We start from the raw sequence: 17,089 nt of genomic DNA, 5'->3' as shown, positions 1-17,089 counted from the left end.
CCAAGGCAGTAACACCAAACAGAACAAGGAGCCATTAGATTCTTCACTATACAATAGCAGTTGAAAGAGAATGCCAGTTTCACTTAATGTCCTAGATAAATAGGGTAAGTAGAACTCTAACATAGTTGCCAAGACTCCTGCCCTGCTGGTATACATACCCCATTTAATCCCAGCCCTTTGAGTATGAGAGGGACCATTTCACTCCCATAATCAGGTAATGACATATGGCAGAGGTGAAGGGATTTTGCAGGCTGAATTAAGATGCCCAATCAGTATGACTAAATTACTCAAAATGGAGAATATTGTGTATGATTTAATCAGGTGAGCCCTTGAAAAGAGAGTTTAGGCCTTCCCTGGGCTGACATTAGAGGAAACAGATTCTGATTCTCTTGCTAACCTTAAAGAAGTAGATACAAGTTCTATAACTGCACAGAAATGAATTCTGCCAACAATACTGAACGTGTAACTGTATTACCTTACTTGGGGAAAGGAACTTTGCTGATGTGATTAAGCTAAGGACCTTGAGATGGGGAGATTATCCTGGATTCTCCAAGTAGACTCAATGTAATTATAAAAGCACGTATAAGGGAAAGAGATGGAGGCAAAAGAGTCAGAGAAGTAGATGTGATGATGGAAGCAGGGATGGGAGTGAGAGAGAAATTTAAAGGTGCTATACTGCTGGCTTTAAAGATGGAGGAAGCAGCCACAAACCAAGAAATGTAGGTGGCATCTAGAATCAGGAAAAGACAAGGAAACAGATTTTCCCCTAGAACCCCCCAAAGGAATGCAGACCTGTCAGTACCTTCATTTTGTCCCAGTGGAACCCAGATCATATTTCTGATCTCTAGAACAGTAAGATACTAAATGTGTGTTTTTTTAAAAAATATGCTTTTATTAATTTGACTTCACTTTTTTTGTTTTTGTTTAATTCTCACCTGAGGATGTTTTTTCCATTGATTTTTAGAGTGGAAGGGAGGGGGAGAGACACAGAGAGAGAAGCATAGGTGTGAGAGAGACACATCGATTGGTTGTCTCCTGCATGCACCATGCCAGGGACGGAGTCTGCAACCGAGGTATGTGCCCTTGACCAGAATCGAACCTGTGACCCTTTAGTCTGAAGGCCAACACTCTATCCACTGAGCCAAACTGGACAGGGCTGTTTTTATTGATTTTAGAGTGATACGAAGGGAGAGGGAGAGATGGAAATATCGATGAGAGAGAAACATCAACATCAATTGGCTACCTCCTACATGCTTGGGCTAGGGTGAAGATGATAGATATTGACAGATGTAACCCACAAAACCAAAAACCCTTGAGATCCTCAATAATTTGGGGGGGTCCAAAAAGTTTGAGAACACTGTTTTAGGGTTCTCCTGTGCCTTGAAGTGCCCCCAGCTCTGCCAGGCCAGGAGTGGCTCTGTGGGCTATAGTAGTGAATGAGCTACAACTCGACCAGTAAGCTACTATGCTGGCCAGTGCTTTCAACCAGCTACAATTTACCTCCTCCTCCAGCACTTGGCTTCCTGCGGCCATCATCTCGATCACCCAAAGCATCAGCCAAGTCAAAATCATCACCTTCAATGGGCACCAAAACATAAAGAAACAGCCAACCGATTAACAACTGGGTGCAAGATTCCCAAAAGACAAAACTACACCCATGAGCTCAGTTAATCAATGGATTAAGACAAAAAAAACCTTAAATTGGGTTCTAACTCCTTCTACAGATATCAATAACGAAAACACCAGCAGGATGGAGCAAGTTACTGCTTTCTGCCTTTGCATAATATTACCACTAGAGGCCCAGTGCATGAACTCATGCACCAGTGGGGTACCTCGGCCTGGCCTGTGGGATTGGGGCGAAACTAGCTCTCCAACATCCCGAGAGGTCCCAGATTGCGAGAGGGCACAGGCCAAGCCGAGGGACCCCACCAGCACACAATCAGGGCCAGGGAGAGATGCAGGAGGTTGGCCAGCCAGGAAGGGACCGTGGGAGGGCTCCAGGGCATGTCCAGTCCATCTTGCTCAGTCCTGATTGGCCAAACCCCAGCAGCAAATTAACCTACCAGTCGGATCATCTGACCCCTCATGGTCAGTGCATGTCATAGTGACTGGCTGATCGGTTGACTGGCTGACCCCTGGTGGTCAGTGCATATCATAGCGAGCGGTTGAGGGGCCTTAGCATATCATTAGTATATTACACCTTGATTGGTTGAACGGCCGACCAGTTGACCAGACAACCAGACACTTAGCATATTAGGCTTTTACTATATAGGAGGACTTTCTACTTTTTATATTTCTATATATGCTTTCCTTAGGCCAGCAGTCAGACCACAGCATACTCACTGATTACAGATATTAAGCCAATATTCAAAACCAGCTTCATAGAGGGCATAAACTGGACAATCAAGAGGGAGTCTTCATAGTCATACACACACACACACACACACACACACACACACACACACACACACACACAAACCACCCTTTTGAGGGTGGAAATGTGAAGACACAAGGGCAAATCATAAAGCAGCAGTAAATCTCTCTTGATTCAAGACTGTCTCTTTAGAAGAAAGGTAACTCTACTTCAAGGAACATGGTAGCATGTTCCTAAATACTAGTAACAAGTTGCCTGATGGAAGCAATGATTGTACCTCCCACCCCAATGCTAAGTTTGTCTTTATATCAGTGAAGATGTCCAAATAGTAAGATGGCCCATCCGGACAAAGGTTAAAACAACTTCAGGAAAAAGTCACAAAGAAGACTCAAGTTCCAAAATCCTTTACTGAAAATGACACTGTAAAATAAATGTAATCCAAAATGTTCCAACTGCCTAAGAAAGCATTTGACGTGGGGGGGGGGGGTCATAAACCTATACAATTACACCTGCCCTGATTTTAGAATGTGAAATGGTTGAAAGGGGAAGAAAATTCAAATGGGTTTTTCTCTTGAAATTTTCCCAAGCAAACCTTTTCATAAAAAAAAAAGTCACAGTGATTTGGCAGCTATATCCTCTATTAAGTAAAATCCAATGTTCAGATAAAGGTCTTGGTTGGCATTGCATATACAGGGCTTAAAACTATGGGTAGTTCACCTGGAGACTATACTACCCCAGAGAGAGCTCCATGGGGTCTTTCCTCATTGCCCTCATTAGAGTAGCATGTTACCTGCAGGCTTTGCCGGAGCTCTGGTCGTTCCAGGCCTCTTGGTTGTGGTAGTGACATGGTCCCATCTCTCTAAAAGAGGGAGGGGGACAGCAAGAGAAGCACATTTAGTAACAAAATACAGCAGCCACTTCATGGCTCAGGGAAGTCACATCATGAGTAGCGTACCCTGGTCTTGGTCCTTGAGGCTCCTCGTAGGCCTCTGAGAATCACTTAGAGAAGGATGACAAGGAGATGTAGGAGGTTTAAATGAGACAAGTTTTGCTCACATTTCTTCAGAGGATGGGTAGTGAGGTGGATGTTGTCCCACATGCAACTTGTGACTAATGGAGCTGGGGCTTCCTCCCAGATCTGCTAGAGGTGGCTACATGGTCCAGTGAATTCCAGAGTTGGAGCATGACCCTTGTGAGCTTCAAGCCTTGGTTTAAACCACTATCAACCTGGCAGCATAACCACAGACACTACTGCCCATGGGTGGATGGAAGTTATGTTCCCCATAGAGTATGGGAGTGTCTTATAAACTTAAAGTGGTTATAACACCAAGGAAATATTTTATATCAGTGTGGCAACTACTGCCAATATTAGGTCTGTGGGCTTAACCATATTCCTTAAATTTGTGGAATTCTTTCACATTAATTACAAGGCATGCCATGTATAAGTTTTCCAATACTGTAACTGTTACAACTATTGGAGGTAGTAGGGAGAAAGAAAATTTGAGTAATGGGAAAGAAGAGATGAAACAGGTTTAGGTTTATATACAGCAATCACTCAATAATTATTGACTACTCAGGAAAAAAACACACAAAATAGAAATTAATTTAAAGTAAAAGGATAGATACAGCTATAGAATGCAAATAGCAATCATAAGAGAGCTGGAGTAATGACATCAGATAAAAGAGACTTTAAGACAAACATTATTACAGGAGTCAATGAGTGACATTTTATAATGATGAAAGGATGAAGCCAGCAGGAAGAAATACAATTTAAAACATATATGGCCCGACCAAGAGAAACCAAGATGGCGGCATAGGTAAACACCTGAACTTGCTGCCGCGCACAACCACTTCAAAACTACAACTAAAAGACAAAACGGACATCATCCAGAACCACAGGAAGGCTGGCTAAGTAGAAATTCTACAACTAGAAGGGAAGAGAAAAGCACACTGAGACTCAGAGGAGCTGTGGAAGTCAAGTCCAGAGGTATGGAGGTGCGCACGTGGAGAGGGCTGGCAACTGAGTATGTGGCTGGCTTTTTCAATCCACAGGGAGACACAAGCTCCTGTCTGCTCTGAACTCCAGTTCCGGGCGAGACTCTGGGGACCCAGACTCATACGGGGAGAAACTGGACTGTCTGGCAGCGGGCAGAATTCAAGGGTGGCTTTCTCTCAGAGGTGCTTGCAGCGATTACCAAGGGACACTGAGACCCGAGGGCCTCTTAGGGCAGGGCTGACAGGAAGCCATTGCTGTTTGCTCCGCCCTGAGATTCCGCCCCATCCAAGCTGTGTGCAGAGGCTTTTGCATATGAATGGCCTGGTCCTTTGAAATCTAAACTTACCTAACAAACTGCATCTGAGTCAGAAAGACCCAGAACATCCAAAAGAAGGCCCAAGGCCCTACAGCAGCTTGCATTGCTTCACAGCTGGGCCTCGTCTGGGCACCTCCAAAATCCAAACAAAGAAGAGGAATCTGTAGGTCTCTCCATAGTTCCTGCTGGGTGGCCTCAGGCAGAGGATAAATTAGCACCTCCTTGGAGATCCAAGAGCCAGTGTACCCAGGGGTCAGAGTAGGACCATCCAGATTACAACTCCTCAGATACATAAGGAACACACTCAGGGGGCAGACTCAGTGAGCACCAAAGCTCCACTGAAGCAAGTCTTGCCCCATAAGGGTGTCTCCAGCACAGAAGTTCTCCCACCATAGACACAGCTAATCCTCACAGCCAATTGGCCTGGAGGTCAATTCCTCCCAATGATACCAACAACAATCAAGGCTTAACTACAACAAGACTGTGCATACAGCCCACAAAGGGGTGCACCAAGAGTGTCCACCTCAGGTAACTGGGGAGGCTGAGCCACTGGGCCCTATAGGACACCTAGCATACAAAGCTACTCTATCAACTCAGGGAAGCAGCCAAAATGCGGAGACAAAGAAACAGGTCACAAATGAAAGAAATGGAGGAAAGAAAACTACTGGATATAGAGTTCAAAACCACGGTTATAAGGTTTTTCAAGAATTTTCTAGTAAAGGCTGATAAATTTAGTAAGACCCTCGAGGATGTAAAAAAGGACCAACTAGAAATTAAGCATACACTGACTGAAATTAAAAATAATATACAGAGATCCAACAGCAGACTAGAGGATTGCAAGAATCAAGTCAAAGATTTGAAATACAAAGAAGCAAAAAACACCCAACCAGAAAAGCAAAAACAATTCAAAAATATGAAGATAGTGTAAGGAGCCTCTGGGACAACTTCAAGCGTACCAACATCTGAATTATGGGGGTGCCAGAAGAAGAGAGAGAGCAAGATACTGAAAACCTATTTGAAGAAATAATGACAGAAAACTTCCCCCACCTGGTGAAAGAAATAGACTTACAAGTCCAGGAAGCACACAGAACCCTAAACAAAAGGAATCCCAAGAGGACCACACCAAGACACATCGTAATTAAAATGCCAAGAGCAAAAGACAAAGAGAGAATATTAAAAGCAGCAAGAGAAAAACAGTTAGTTACCTACAAGGGAGCATGCATACGACTGTCAGCTGATTTCTCACCAGAAACTATGCAGGCCAGACGGGAGTGGCAAGAAATATTCAAAGTCATGAATAGCAAGAACCTACAACCAAGATTAACAACACACCCAGCAAAGCTATCATTCAGAATTGAAGGTCAGATAAAGAACTTCACAGATAAGAAAAAGCTAAAGGAGTTCATCACCGCCAAACCACTATTATATGAAATGCTGAAAGGTATTCTTAGGAAGAGGAAGAAGAAGAAAAAGGTAAACAACAAATACATATCTATCAACAAGTGAATCTAAAAATCAAGTGAATAAAAAATCTGATGAACAGAATAATCTGGTGAATATAACAGAATCAGGGGCATAGAAAGGGAGTGGACTGACAATCCTTGGGGGAAAAGGGGTGTTGCGGGTGCAGGAAGAGACTGGACAAAAATCATACACCTATGGATGAGGACAGTGGGGGGGGGGTAAGGGCATGGGGTGGGGTGGGAACTGGGTGGGGGGGGAGGTATAGGGGGGAAAGAGGAACAACTGTAATAATCTGAACAATAAAGATTTAAAAAAAACATATATGGCCCTAGCCAGTTTTGCTCAGCGGATAGAGCATCAGCCTGTGGACCAAAGGGTCCCGGGTTCCATTCTGGTCAAGGGCACATACCTTGGCAGCAGGCTCCTCCCTGTCCTGGGCCCTGGTCGGGGTTCGTGCAGGAGACAACCAACCAATGTATTTCTCTCACATCGATGTTTCTGTCTTTCCTTCTCTCTCCCCAAAAATCAATGGAAAAATATCCTCAGGTGAAGATTAACAACAAAAAACAACCAAAGAGCATATATGTATCTAACAACAAAGCCCCCAAATACATGAGGCAAAAATGACAAAATTGAGGGGGAAAACAGACAACCTGTCAATAATAGTTGGAGATTTCAATACCGTCCTTTCCATCATAAAACAAAAAATCAGAAAGGAAAGATGTCACTTGAGCAACACTAGACCACCAGACATATATAGAATATACCACCCAATAAAAGAAAATACATTCTATTCAAGAACACATGAAATATTCTCCAGGATAGACAATATGCTAGGCTACAAAACAAATCTCAACATATTTAAAAAGACTGAAATAATACAAATTGTATTCCCCAACCACAATAGGATGAAAATAGACATCATTAACAGAAGATCATTTGGAAAATTCACAAGTATATGGAAATTTAACAACACACTCTTAATAGCCAATGGGTCAAAGAAAAACCACAATGGAAATTATAAAACACTTTGAGATGAATGAAAATGAAAACACAATATACCAAAACTTATGTGTTGCTGTAAAAGTAGTGCTAAGAGGAAAATTTGTAATTGTAAACAACTACATTAAAAAAAAAAATCTCAAATCAAAAGTCTAATTCTTTCACATTATCAAACTAGAAAAAGAAGAAACTAAACCTAAATCAAGCAGAAAAAGAAATTATTATAGTATAAATGAATTAGAGAATATAAAATAATAGAGAAAGTAAACAAAACCAAAAAGTTGATTCTTTCAACAAAATTGACAACCTGTCAGTAGACTGACCAAGATAAAAAGAAAGACCTAAATTACTAAATTCAGGAATGACTGACCACCAACCTTACAGTTTGGTAGTTCCTCAAAAAGTTAAACATAGAATGACCATACAACCTTACAATTCCACTCCTAGATATATACCCAAAAGAATTAAAAACAGGTTTTCAAATAAGAAAATGTGCATGCATGTTCATAACAGTACTATTCACAATAGCCAAAAGAAAGAAACAGCCAAATGGCCATCAAATAATGAATGGATAAACAAATTGTGGTGTATTCATATAATGAAATAATAAACAGGCATAAAAGGAGTGAAGCACTGATATATGCTACAAGGTAGACATACCTCCAAAACATTATACTATGTGAAAGAAGCCAGAGACAAAAGGTCCACATATTGTAAGATACTATCTACTGGAAATATCCATAACAGAAAAATCAATTGATATAGAATGTAGACTGATTGTCTAGGGATAGGGGAGGGGCAAATGAGGAGAAGCTGTTCAATGAGTAAGGGATATTACTTTTAGTGACAAAAATGATTTGGAACTGGATGGAGGGGCACAACACTGTGAATTTCTTTAAATGCTATTGAATTGTTCACTTTAAAATAGCTAATTTTGTTATGTGAATTTTACTTCAGTAAATAGTTTTTTTATAACGAGGGAAGGATAGGAAAGGAGACCATCACCACAACTCCATGTGCATTCTACCACAGTTCAGTTTTAGCAAAATATATATGGAAGTTGAGAACATGGAAAGTCTTTCCCTTAAAATGATCATGTTTACTTTTTGAGAAGGCTTTGTGCACACTAATGTATAGCTCAATATGAAGATCACACCAGTGGATGGATTTAAAAAAATGTTTTTATTGATTTCAGAGAGAGGAAGTAAGGGGGGAAAGATAGAAACATCTCAATGATGAGAATAATTGATCAGCTGTCTCCTGCATGCCCCACACTGGGGATCGCGCCCACAATCTGGGCATGTGCCCTGACCAGGAATTGAACCGTGACCTCCTGGTTCATGGGTCATGACCTCCTGGCTCAATGGTTGATGATCAACCACTGAGCAACACCAGCTGGACTGGACAAATTTTTATAATAAGAGAACCACATATGATAACCTGCTGTCATCATATATATTTCTTTAATCTAGCTCATCAGTTTAGAGATGATTTTATGCCTATAATTTCCATTTGACTTTGCACCTGTAAAATTAGGAAGTACCGCTTACCTGTCTAAATGAGGCTCTTTATGTATATCTATATTATGATGATATGTATAAATAGGAAAAAGAAATTATATTACTAAAACCATTATTATATAATATTAGCTTAAAATCTGTATGACTTGAACAGCTCTGGCATAAAAATAGTTGTTTTCCCAGTTTAAAAAAAAATCAACTCATAGTAGATGTAAAAGTTTATTTTTGAACTCTCATTTCTGTTTGATTGCTGCACATGTCTGTCCTTATGCCAATATCACACAAGTCTTGATTACTACAGCTTTGGGGAGTTCTTCCCTACTATGCACAGTTTCTGGAAAAGTCTGGTTTCTCTGAAGATCTTCAGGTGCCATTTCAAGAAAGGGCATTCCTTACCTGCATGTGGAACCAGTTGCTCTGTCAGAGCCTGAGCCTGCGGTGATATAGAACATGAGCTTGGATCTGTGCACTTTTTGTGATAATATTAACAACAGATCTTGTTGTTAGCCTTTAAATAGTATTAAGTGAGATGAGGAAACTCTAGTTACTTATAAAGGAATTAGAAGAGTAGTTAACTTCGCTAAAGCAGTGAGTTCCTAAAGTAAAGAAACCTATTTCTATGAAGCCTTTCTCAAAATAAAACTTAGAAAGGATTCTTTGCTGTTCAGCAAACACTATCAGCAATATGGCATTCCTACCAGGAGTGATTCTTTATAATATGTGTTACAATATAATAGTAAATAGCCCTAGCCAGTTTGGCTAAGTGGATAGAGCATTGGCCTGTGGACTGTGACCTCCTTGCACATTCCCAGGTTGTGGGAGGCAGGAGGCAGGAGACAGCCCATCAATGATTATCTCTCATCACTGATGTTTCTATCTCATTCTCCCTTCCTCTCTGAAATAGAAAAAAAATTTAAAAATCAAATGGTCACCCTGGCTGGTTTGGCTCTGTGGATAGAGCTCAGCCTGCAGACCAAAGGATCCTGGGTTCAATTCTGGTCAGGGGCACGTGCCTTGGTTGTAGGCTCCTCTCATGCGGGAGGCAGCCAATCAATGTGTTTCTCTCACATCGATGTTTCTCTTTGTCCTTCCCTCTCACTTTCACTCTCCCTAAAAATCAATCAAAAAATATCCTCGGGTGAGGATTAACAACAACAACAACAAATAAAGAAATAAATAAAATGGTCATAGATACAAGGGTTTATTTCTAGACTTTCAATGCTATTCCATTGACCTCTATGCCTATCTTTATGCCAGTACCATACTACTTGATTATTGCAGATTTGTAGTAAGTTCTGAAATTGAGAAGTGTGAGTCCTCCAACTTTTTCTTCTTTTGCAAGATTTTTTTTTTTAGTTATTCTGGGTCCTTTGAAATTAGGATCAGCTTGTCTATTTATGCAAAACTCTAGCTGGGATTTTGACGGGAAATTGCATTTAGTCTGTTGATCAATGTAAGCAGGTGAGCATTTCTTATGTATGCCTTACTCTTACACTGGAGACCCAATCCTTCCAATCAAATCAGTCGAAGAACAACAATAATGATATACACTTACTGAACACTCACCTTATATCAAGTCCTGTGCATAGTTCTTCACATGGGCCAGCTCATCTAATCCTTACCATAATCCTAGGAGGTAGTGCTTATTATCAGCCTCATGTAACACATGAGAAAACTGAGGAGCAGAAAAGTCAGATGACTTGCCCAAGGTGATAATTAATTAGTGCAGAGGCAGGATTCAGACACAGGAAATCTGACCCCAGAGCTCCTGCCTTTCTCAATCCACAATATACAAAGGGATCCCACAAACCCATAAAAAAAAAGACCAATGACCCAGTTGAAAAATGAGGAAAGAATATGAAGAGATAATTCACCAAAGAGAAAAATGCAAATGGTCAATCCTATCTAATAAAGTAGGAATATGCTAATTGATCATCACTCCCTCACAAAGATGGTGGCACCCACAGCCAATAAGGATGGAATATGCTAATTGACTACCATGCCCTCAAAGATGGTGGCACCCACAGCCACAAGATGGTGGCGCCCAGTCCCCTCAGCCCGCTAGGCACCCAGGGCTGGCCCGAGGCACAGGCAAGCCTCGGATGGCAGCTGGCCAGCTGCCCAGGGCCAGACCGAGGTGCAGGCAAGCCTCTGATGTCAGCTGCTCAGCCACCCAGGGTGAGGCGCAGGCAAGCCTCAGTTGGCGGCTGCCTAGCCGCCCAGGGCTGCCCGAGACTCAGGTAACCAGGGCCGGCCGAGGTTTGCACTGCTGGCAGTGGCAGCAGCAGAGGTGTGATCGCCAGGTCGTCTCCTGCCCCTGAGGGCTCCTGGATTGTGAGAGGGGGCAGGCCGGGCTGAGGACTGCCCCTCTCCAGTGCATGAATTTTCATGCACTGGGCCTCTAGTAAATATATAAAACTAGAGGTCCAGTGCATGAAATTTGTGCACTGGGGGGTGGGGGCGGGGCGGGCATCCCTCAGCCCAGCCTGCACCCTCTCCCAGTCCGGGAGCCCTCAGAGAATGTCTGACTGACGGCCTAAGCCAGCTCAGGGCTTCTGGCTGAGCGGTGCTTCCCCTGTGGGAGCACACTGACCACCAGGGGTAGCTCCTTCATTGAGCATCTGCCCCCTGGTGGTCAGTGCTCATCATAGTGATCGGTCATTCTGCCATTCAGTAGATTTGCATATTAGCCTTTTATTATATAGGACTAGTGCCTGATGCACGAAATTCATGCACGGGGATGGGGGGTGTTCCTTGCTTCGAGGACACACCTTGAAGGATGTCCTACTGCTAGTTTACAGGGATCGGGCCTAAACCGGCAGTCAGACATCCCTCTCACAATCCAGGACTTCTGGCTCCAGCCACTCACCTGCCTGCCTGCCTTCCTGATTGCCCCTAACCACTCTGCCTGCTGGCCTGCTTGCCCCCAACTGCCCCCTGCCACCAGCCTGCTTGCCCCCAAATGCCCCCTCGCCAGCCTGATCACCCCCAACTGCCCCCCCTGCTGGCCTGCTCGCCCCCATCTTTCCTCCCCACTGGCCTGCTCACCCCCAACTGCCCCCCTACTGGTCTGCTCACTCCAAACTGCCCCCCCCGTTATCCTCATCACCTCCAACTGACCCCTACTGATGGTCTGCTCACCCCCAACTGGCCCCCCTGCTGGTCTGCTTACCCCCAATGGCCCCTGCCATCCCATCCTGGCCTGATCACCCCCCACCCCGGCGACCCAAGGTCCCAGACCCTCCTTTTTTTCTTTTTCTTTTTTTTTTTCAGCGCCTCCTTGAGCAGAGGCCAGGGCCGGCTGGAAGCAAGTATCTAGGATTTATTTATCTTCTATAATTGAAACGTTGTAGCCTTGAGCGGAGGCCAGGGCTAGCCAGCACGGGTAGAAGCTTGGCTTCCTCCATTGCCGGGACAACCCAAGCCTCCTGCTTGCTCCAGCTCTGTGGTTGGCCGCCATCTTGGTTGGGTTAATTTGTATACTCACTCCTGATTGGCTGGTGGGCGTGGCTTGTGGGCATAGCAGAGTGATTGTTATTTGCATGTTTCTCTTTTATTAGTGTAGATAATACTCCATCTTAGCATAATCAGGTAAATGTATAATAAGCAATAAGATATTTTGTCCATCATATTGGTAAAATGTTTTTGATTGGTAAAATCTGGTGGTGGTGTGAGGCTGGGATAAAAGGTACTATCATAACAGTATCAATGGGAGTACATAATGGTAAATTCATTTTGGAAATAATTTGGCAAAATCTGTTAAAATATAAAATAAATATACCTTTTGGCCTTGTAGTTCCACTGTACTTGGGCACAAAGGATATGGACAAGAAATGTTCACTGAAGCCCTATTTGTAATTGTCCAGAATAGAAACAAACCACATGTCCATCAGTAACAAAATGGCCACAGCCATAGCCACATCACTGGAATGCTAGTTCCATGAAGCACAGGTTTGTGTCTGAGATATAGGTATATGAATAATGCAGTAGGTTGAATGGTGGCCCCCAAACTATATAGCCAAGACCTAATCCACAGAACCCAGGAATAGGACCTTATTTGTAGAAAGGATCTTTGCAGATGTAATTAAGTTAAAGTTCTGGAAATGATACCACTCAGGATTACCCAGGTGAGTTCTGAATCCAACAAAAACTGTATTTATAAGAAACAGAAGAGGAAAAGACACACACAAATGAGAAGGCTGTGTGAAGATGGAGGCAGTGATTGGAATGCCACAGCGGCAAACCAAGGAACACCAAGGATTGCTACCACCACCAGAATCTGGAAGAGGCAAGAACCTCCCCTTGAGCCTTAGGAAGGAGCATGGTCCTGCCAATACCTTGATTTTGGACGTCTGGCCTCCAGAACTCTGAGAGAATGAATTTCTGTGGTTTTAAGCCACCCAGTTTGTGGTACTTTGTTATGGCAGCCCTAGGAAACTAATACAAATAAATATATTCACTCAGGTCTTTCGATACATATTAACTAAAAAAACAAGTTATGAAATAATATGCATAAAACTAAATTAAAAAGCCCTACACATGTAAAACAAACAAACAAAAAAAAACAACTATGTGTATAGATGTGCATAACGACATAGAACACTAATCATCAGTTCCTTCTTGAGATGGGAGTGGGTTTTAGTAGGATGGGGAGGGGTCAAGGAAAATCTCAGCTTTACTTTCTAAGCATTCACACATGTTTTTAAATGTAAAGACAAGCTGATGACAAAGCTTCCCATTTGAGAGATTACATGCAGACACCATCTTAAGTAAAGCCATTATTTTTTTAAAATCTAAAAGGAGAAACAAATCCCTTATTCACTTCAAAGTACCTTATTCTGAGCTAGGGAAGTACCATATTCTGAGCTTGGAGGCCACTGCCTGATGGCATGTTATACCAGTACAGGCTATGACTAGAGCTGGAGAAAATGCTATATCAATTATAACATATTGCTTGGTACTCTCCACAAAAGAAACAAAGAATTTTAAATATTCAGATTTTCTTTTGAATAATATAATTTATGATACCCATATTTTATCCGATCAAGTGCAATACAAGCCACCCGTTTTCCTTGAGTATGTTTTCTGAGTGGATGGTACATATTAATTGCTATTGTTTGCTTTTAACATATTATTTAATTTACTACTCACGCTTTACTGAGGAAGTTTCCTTCAATGCATCACTCAGATCGAAATCAAAGTCTGCAGATCCTAAAAAATAAAAATAAAAATTTTTAATTTTAACTATCTTTGCATGAAACAAAATAATACTAAAATACTCTCTTGTAATGGTCATTTCTCTTTAGTATCATGAAGGTAATGCCACAAAAGAAGATCAGTTGAAGCTTCCCAAAGATATAATGAATTGATATCCTTCCACAAACAACTTATCCCCACCAAAAAAAAAAAAAAAATTCTTCAGTCCATTAGAAGTTGGAAGGCTCAACTGTATAGAACATAAAGTACCATCTTACAAAAATATTACTACATGTTATGTATGACTTTTGCAACAGGGAATATTGGAGCCCAAAGCTCCACTGAAAATGGGCTAAGATCTTTCACCTCACCCCAGGTTTCACAAAGGCTACTCTGCATTTTGTCAACTCAGGGTACCCCACGGCCCTAGCAACTACACCTAGCATAGTAGCTCTAACCAATCACACATAACTGAAAAGACTCTGGGGAAAAGCTTTCCACAAAGAATCTTCCACTCCATCTGCCCAATGCTGCTTGTTTTGGAATTTGATAGCTATCATTCCCTTGAGATCGGCATGTACTAGTTTCCCATGAGGGTATATACATTATCAAGTCTCAAGCAAACAGCTTTGCATTCCCACTGGAACTGAATAAGTAAATGAATGGTGGATTGTAGAAGCTAGGTTTCTCACTGTTGGAGAGTCAGATAATCAAGATTAACACGGACAGTGATGAGTAATATTGATAGTGTATATACCCTGGATATGATATGATGAGAAGGGCGCTATAGTACGTGTGTAGCCTTCCTCTCAAAAACACATGACCTAAGTATAATCATGAGAAAAACATCAGACAAATTCCAATTGAAGGCATCCTACAAAATACTTGACTAGTATTCCTCAAAACTATCAAGATCATCAAAAACAAAGAAAGTCTAAGAAACTGGAATAGCCTGAAGAGTCTAAGGGGATATAGTTATGGAAAGTCAAGTAGTATCCTAGATTGGATTCTGGAACAGAAAAAGGACTTTAGATAAAAACTAAGGAAATCTGAAATTTTAGTTTATAATAGTGTATCAATATTGGTTCATTAATTGTGACAAATGTGCCATATTTTTATATGTTTTTGTTTATTTTAGAGAGACAGAAAGGAAAAGAGAAAGGGTAGGGAAGGAGGGGGAGAGAGACACACACAAAGAAAGAGAAACATCAATGTGAGGGAGAAACAGATCAGTTGCCTCCTACACGCATCCAGACTGGGGATCAAACCTGCAACCTTGGTATGTGCCCTGACCGGGAATCGAACTGGCAACCTTTTGGTGCATGGAGCAACGCTCAACCAACTGAGCCACACTGGCAAGGGCTCAAATGTACTATATTAATAATAGGGGAAACTAGGTGTGGAGCATATGGGAACTTTCTGCACTAGCTTTGCATTCTAAATCTAAAACTGTTATAAAAATAAAGTGTATTTTAATATCCATTTCCTATAGCAAAAATTAAGGGTAACCACTAAGAGATGTATGATCTGTAACCTCAACTCTTTCCAAAAATAAACATGTAAGCCCTAACCGGTTTGGCTCAGTGGATAGAGTATTGGCCTGCGGACTGAGGGATCCCAGGTTCGATTCTGGTCAAGGGCATGTACCTTGGTTGCAGGCACATCCCAGTAGGGGGCGTGCAGGAGGCAGCTGATTGATGTTTCTCTCTCATCGATGTTTCTAACTCTCTATCCCTCTCCCTTCCTCTCTGTAAAAAAAATCAATAAAATATATATTTAAAAAAAATAAATAAATAAATAAATAAACATGTAAGTTCAACAACAATAACTAAAATCAATCCAAAAAAGTCACTAAATGGAAAAAAGAAGTGAGAAACATATTTGTCCAAGACCATAGAATATATAACACCAAGAGTGAACCCTAATGTAAATTATACACTCTGGGTGATAATGATGTGTCAATATAGATTAATCAATTATAATTAATGTACCACTCTGGTGGGGGTTGTTAATAATGGAGGATGAAGTCACCCATACATTGTTTAATGTATTTAACTGTTAAATGCATTAGCCACCAATAATAAAATAGACCTTTATGAAAAATGAAAAAAAAAAATGGAGGAGACTGTGCATGTATGAGGGCGGAAGATATATGAGAAAACCCCATGCTTTCTGCTCAATATTGCTGTGAACCTAAAACTGCTATAAAAAATAAAATCTATTGAAAAAAGGATGACAAAAGCCTATATAATGACGTAGGAGAGGGCTCCAAGATAGAGTATTAAATAAATAAAGCAAGGTGCAGAGAGTTTTTCCATTTATCTATATGCATATCCATAAAAATTTTCCAGAAAATTTGGTAACAGTAGTTATGTCTAGAGAATGAAAAAATAGAGGTCAGGAAGAAGGAGCATTTTACTATTAATTTAAACCTTTCTCTGCCTTTTTTGTTTTTAATAATGTACATGTATTTCTCTTACTGTGATTATGATAATGACTAGAGGCCCGGTGCACGAAATTCGTGCATGGAGGGGGGTTGTCCCTCAGCCCAGCCTGTACCCTCTCCAATCTGGGACCCCTCAAGGGATGTCCGACTGCCCTCTCACAATCCAGGACTGATGGCTCCCAACTGCTTGCCTGCCTGCCTGCCTTCCTGATTGCCCCTAACCGCTTCTGCCTGCCAGCCTGATCACCCCCTAACCACTCTGCTGCCAGCCTGTTTGCCCCCAACTTCCCTCCTCTACCGGCCTGGTTACCCCTAACTGCCCTCTCCTGCAGGGTTGATCACCTCCAACTGCCCTCCCTTGCAGGCCGGGTGCCTCCCAACTGCCCTCTCCTGCTGGCCATCTTGTGGTGGCCATCCTGTGTCCACATGGGGGCAGGATCTTTGACCACATGGGGGCAGCTATATTGTGTGTTGCAGTGATGATCAATCTGCATATTACTCTTTTATTAGATAGGATAGAGGCCTGGCACAGGGGTGGGGGCCAGCTGGTTTGCCCTGAAGGGTGTCCCTGATCAGGGTGGGGTACCCTTGGGGCGTGGGGCGGCCTGAGTGAGGGGCCTGTGGTGGTTTGCAGGTGGGCCACGCCCCCTGGCAACGAAAGCGGAGGCCCTGGTATCTGGAATTTATTTTCCTTCTACAATTGAAACTTTGTAGCCTGGAGCGGAGTCAAGCCTGGGGCTCCCTCCGAGGCCCGAAGCCATTTGTGTTGGGGTTA

General features: G+C 42.2%; 1 protein-coding gene across 2 annotated transcripts in view; it reads right to left on the bottom strand.

Moving 5' to 3' along the window:
- Nucleotides 1–17,089, bottom strand: part of CD99L2 (CD99 molecule like 2) — a 102,156-nt gene that overhangs the window by 28,278 nt on the left and 56,789 nt on the right. The window contains exons 2-4 of one of the 2 annotated variants that reach the window (XM_008158703.3): nucleotides 13,824–13,883; nucleotides 3,165–3,233; nucleotides 1,501–1,575 (exon numbers count right to left, since the gene is read on the bottom strand). In XM_008158703.3, coding sequence (XP_008156925.1) covers nucleotides 1,501–1,575; nucleotides 3,165–3,233; nucleotides 13,824–13,883 — 204 coding nt within the window. The remainder of the gene's footprint in view (nucleotides 1–1,500; nucleotides 1,576–3,164; nucleotides 3,234–13,823; nucleotides 13,884–17,089) is intronic. The other variant, XM_054717318.1, reaches the window with a different exon arrangement.

This window comes from Eptesicus fuscus, chromosome 1 (genome assembly GCF_027574615.1).
Source record: "Eptesicus fuscus isolate TK198812 chromosome 1, DD_ASM_mEF_20220401, whole genome shotgun sequence".
NCBI lineage: Eukaryota > Metazoa > Chordata > Mammalia > Chiroptera > Vespertilionidae > Eptesicus > Eptesicus fuscus.
Note: the sequence above shows the minus strand (reverse complement) of the source record. Positions and strands in the feature narration are given on the sequence as shown.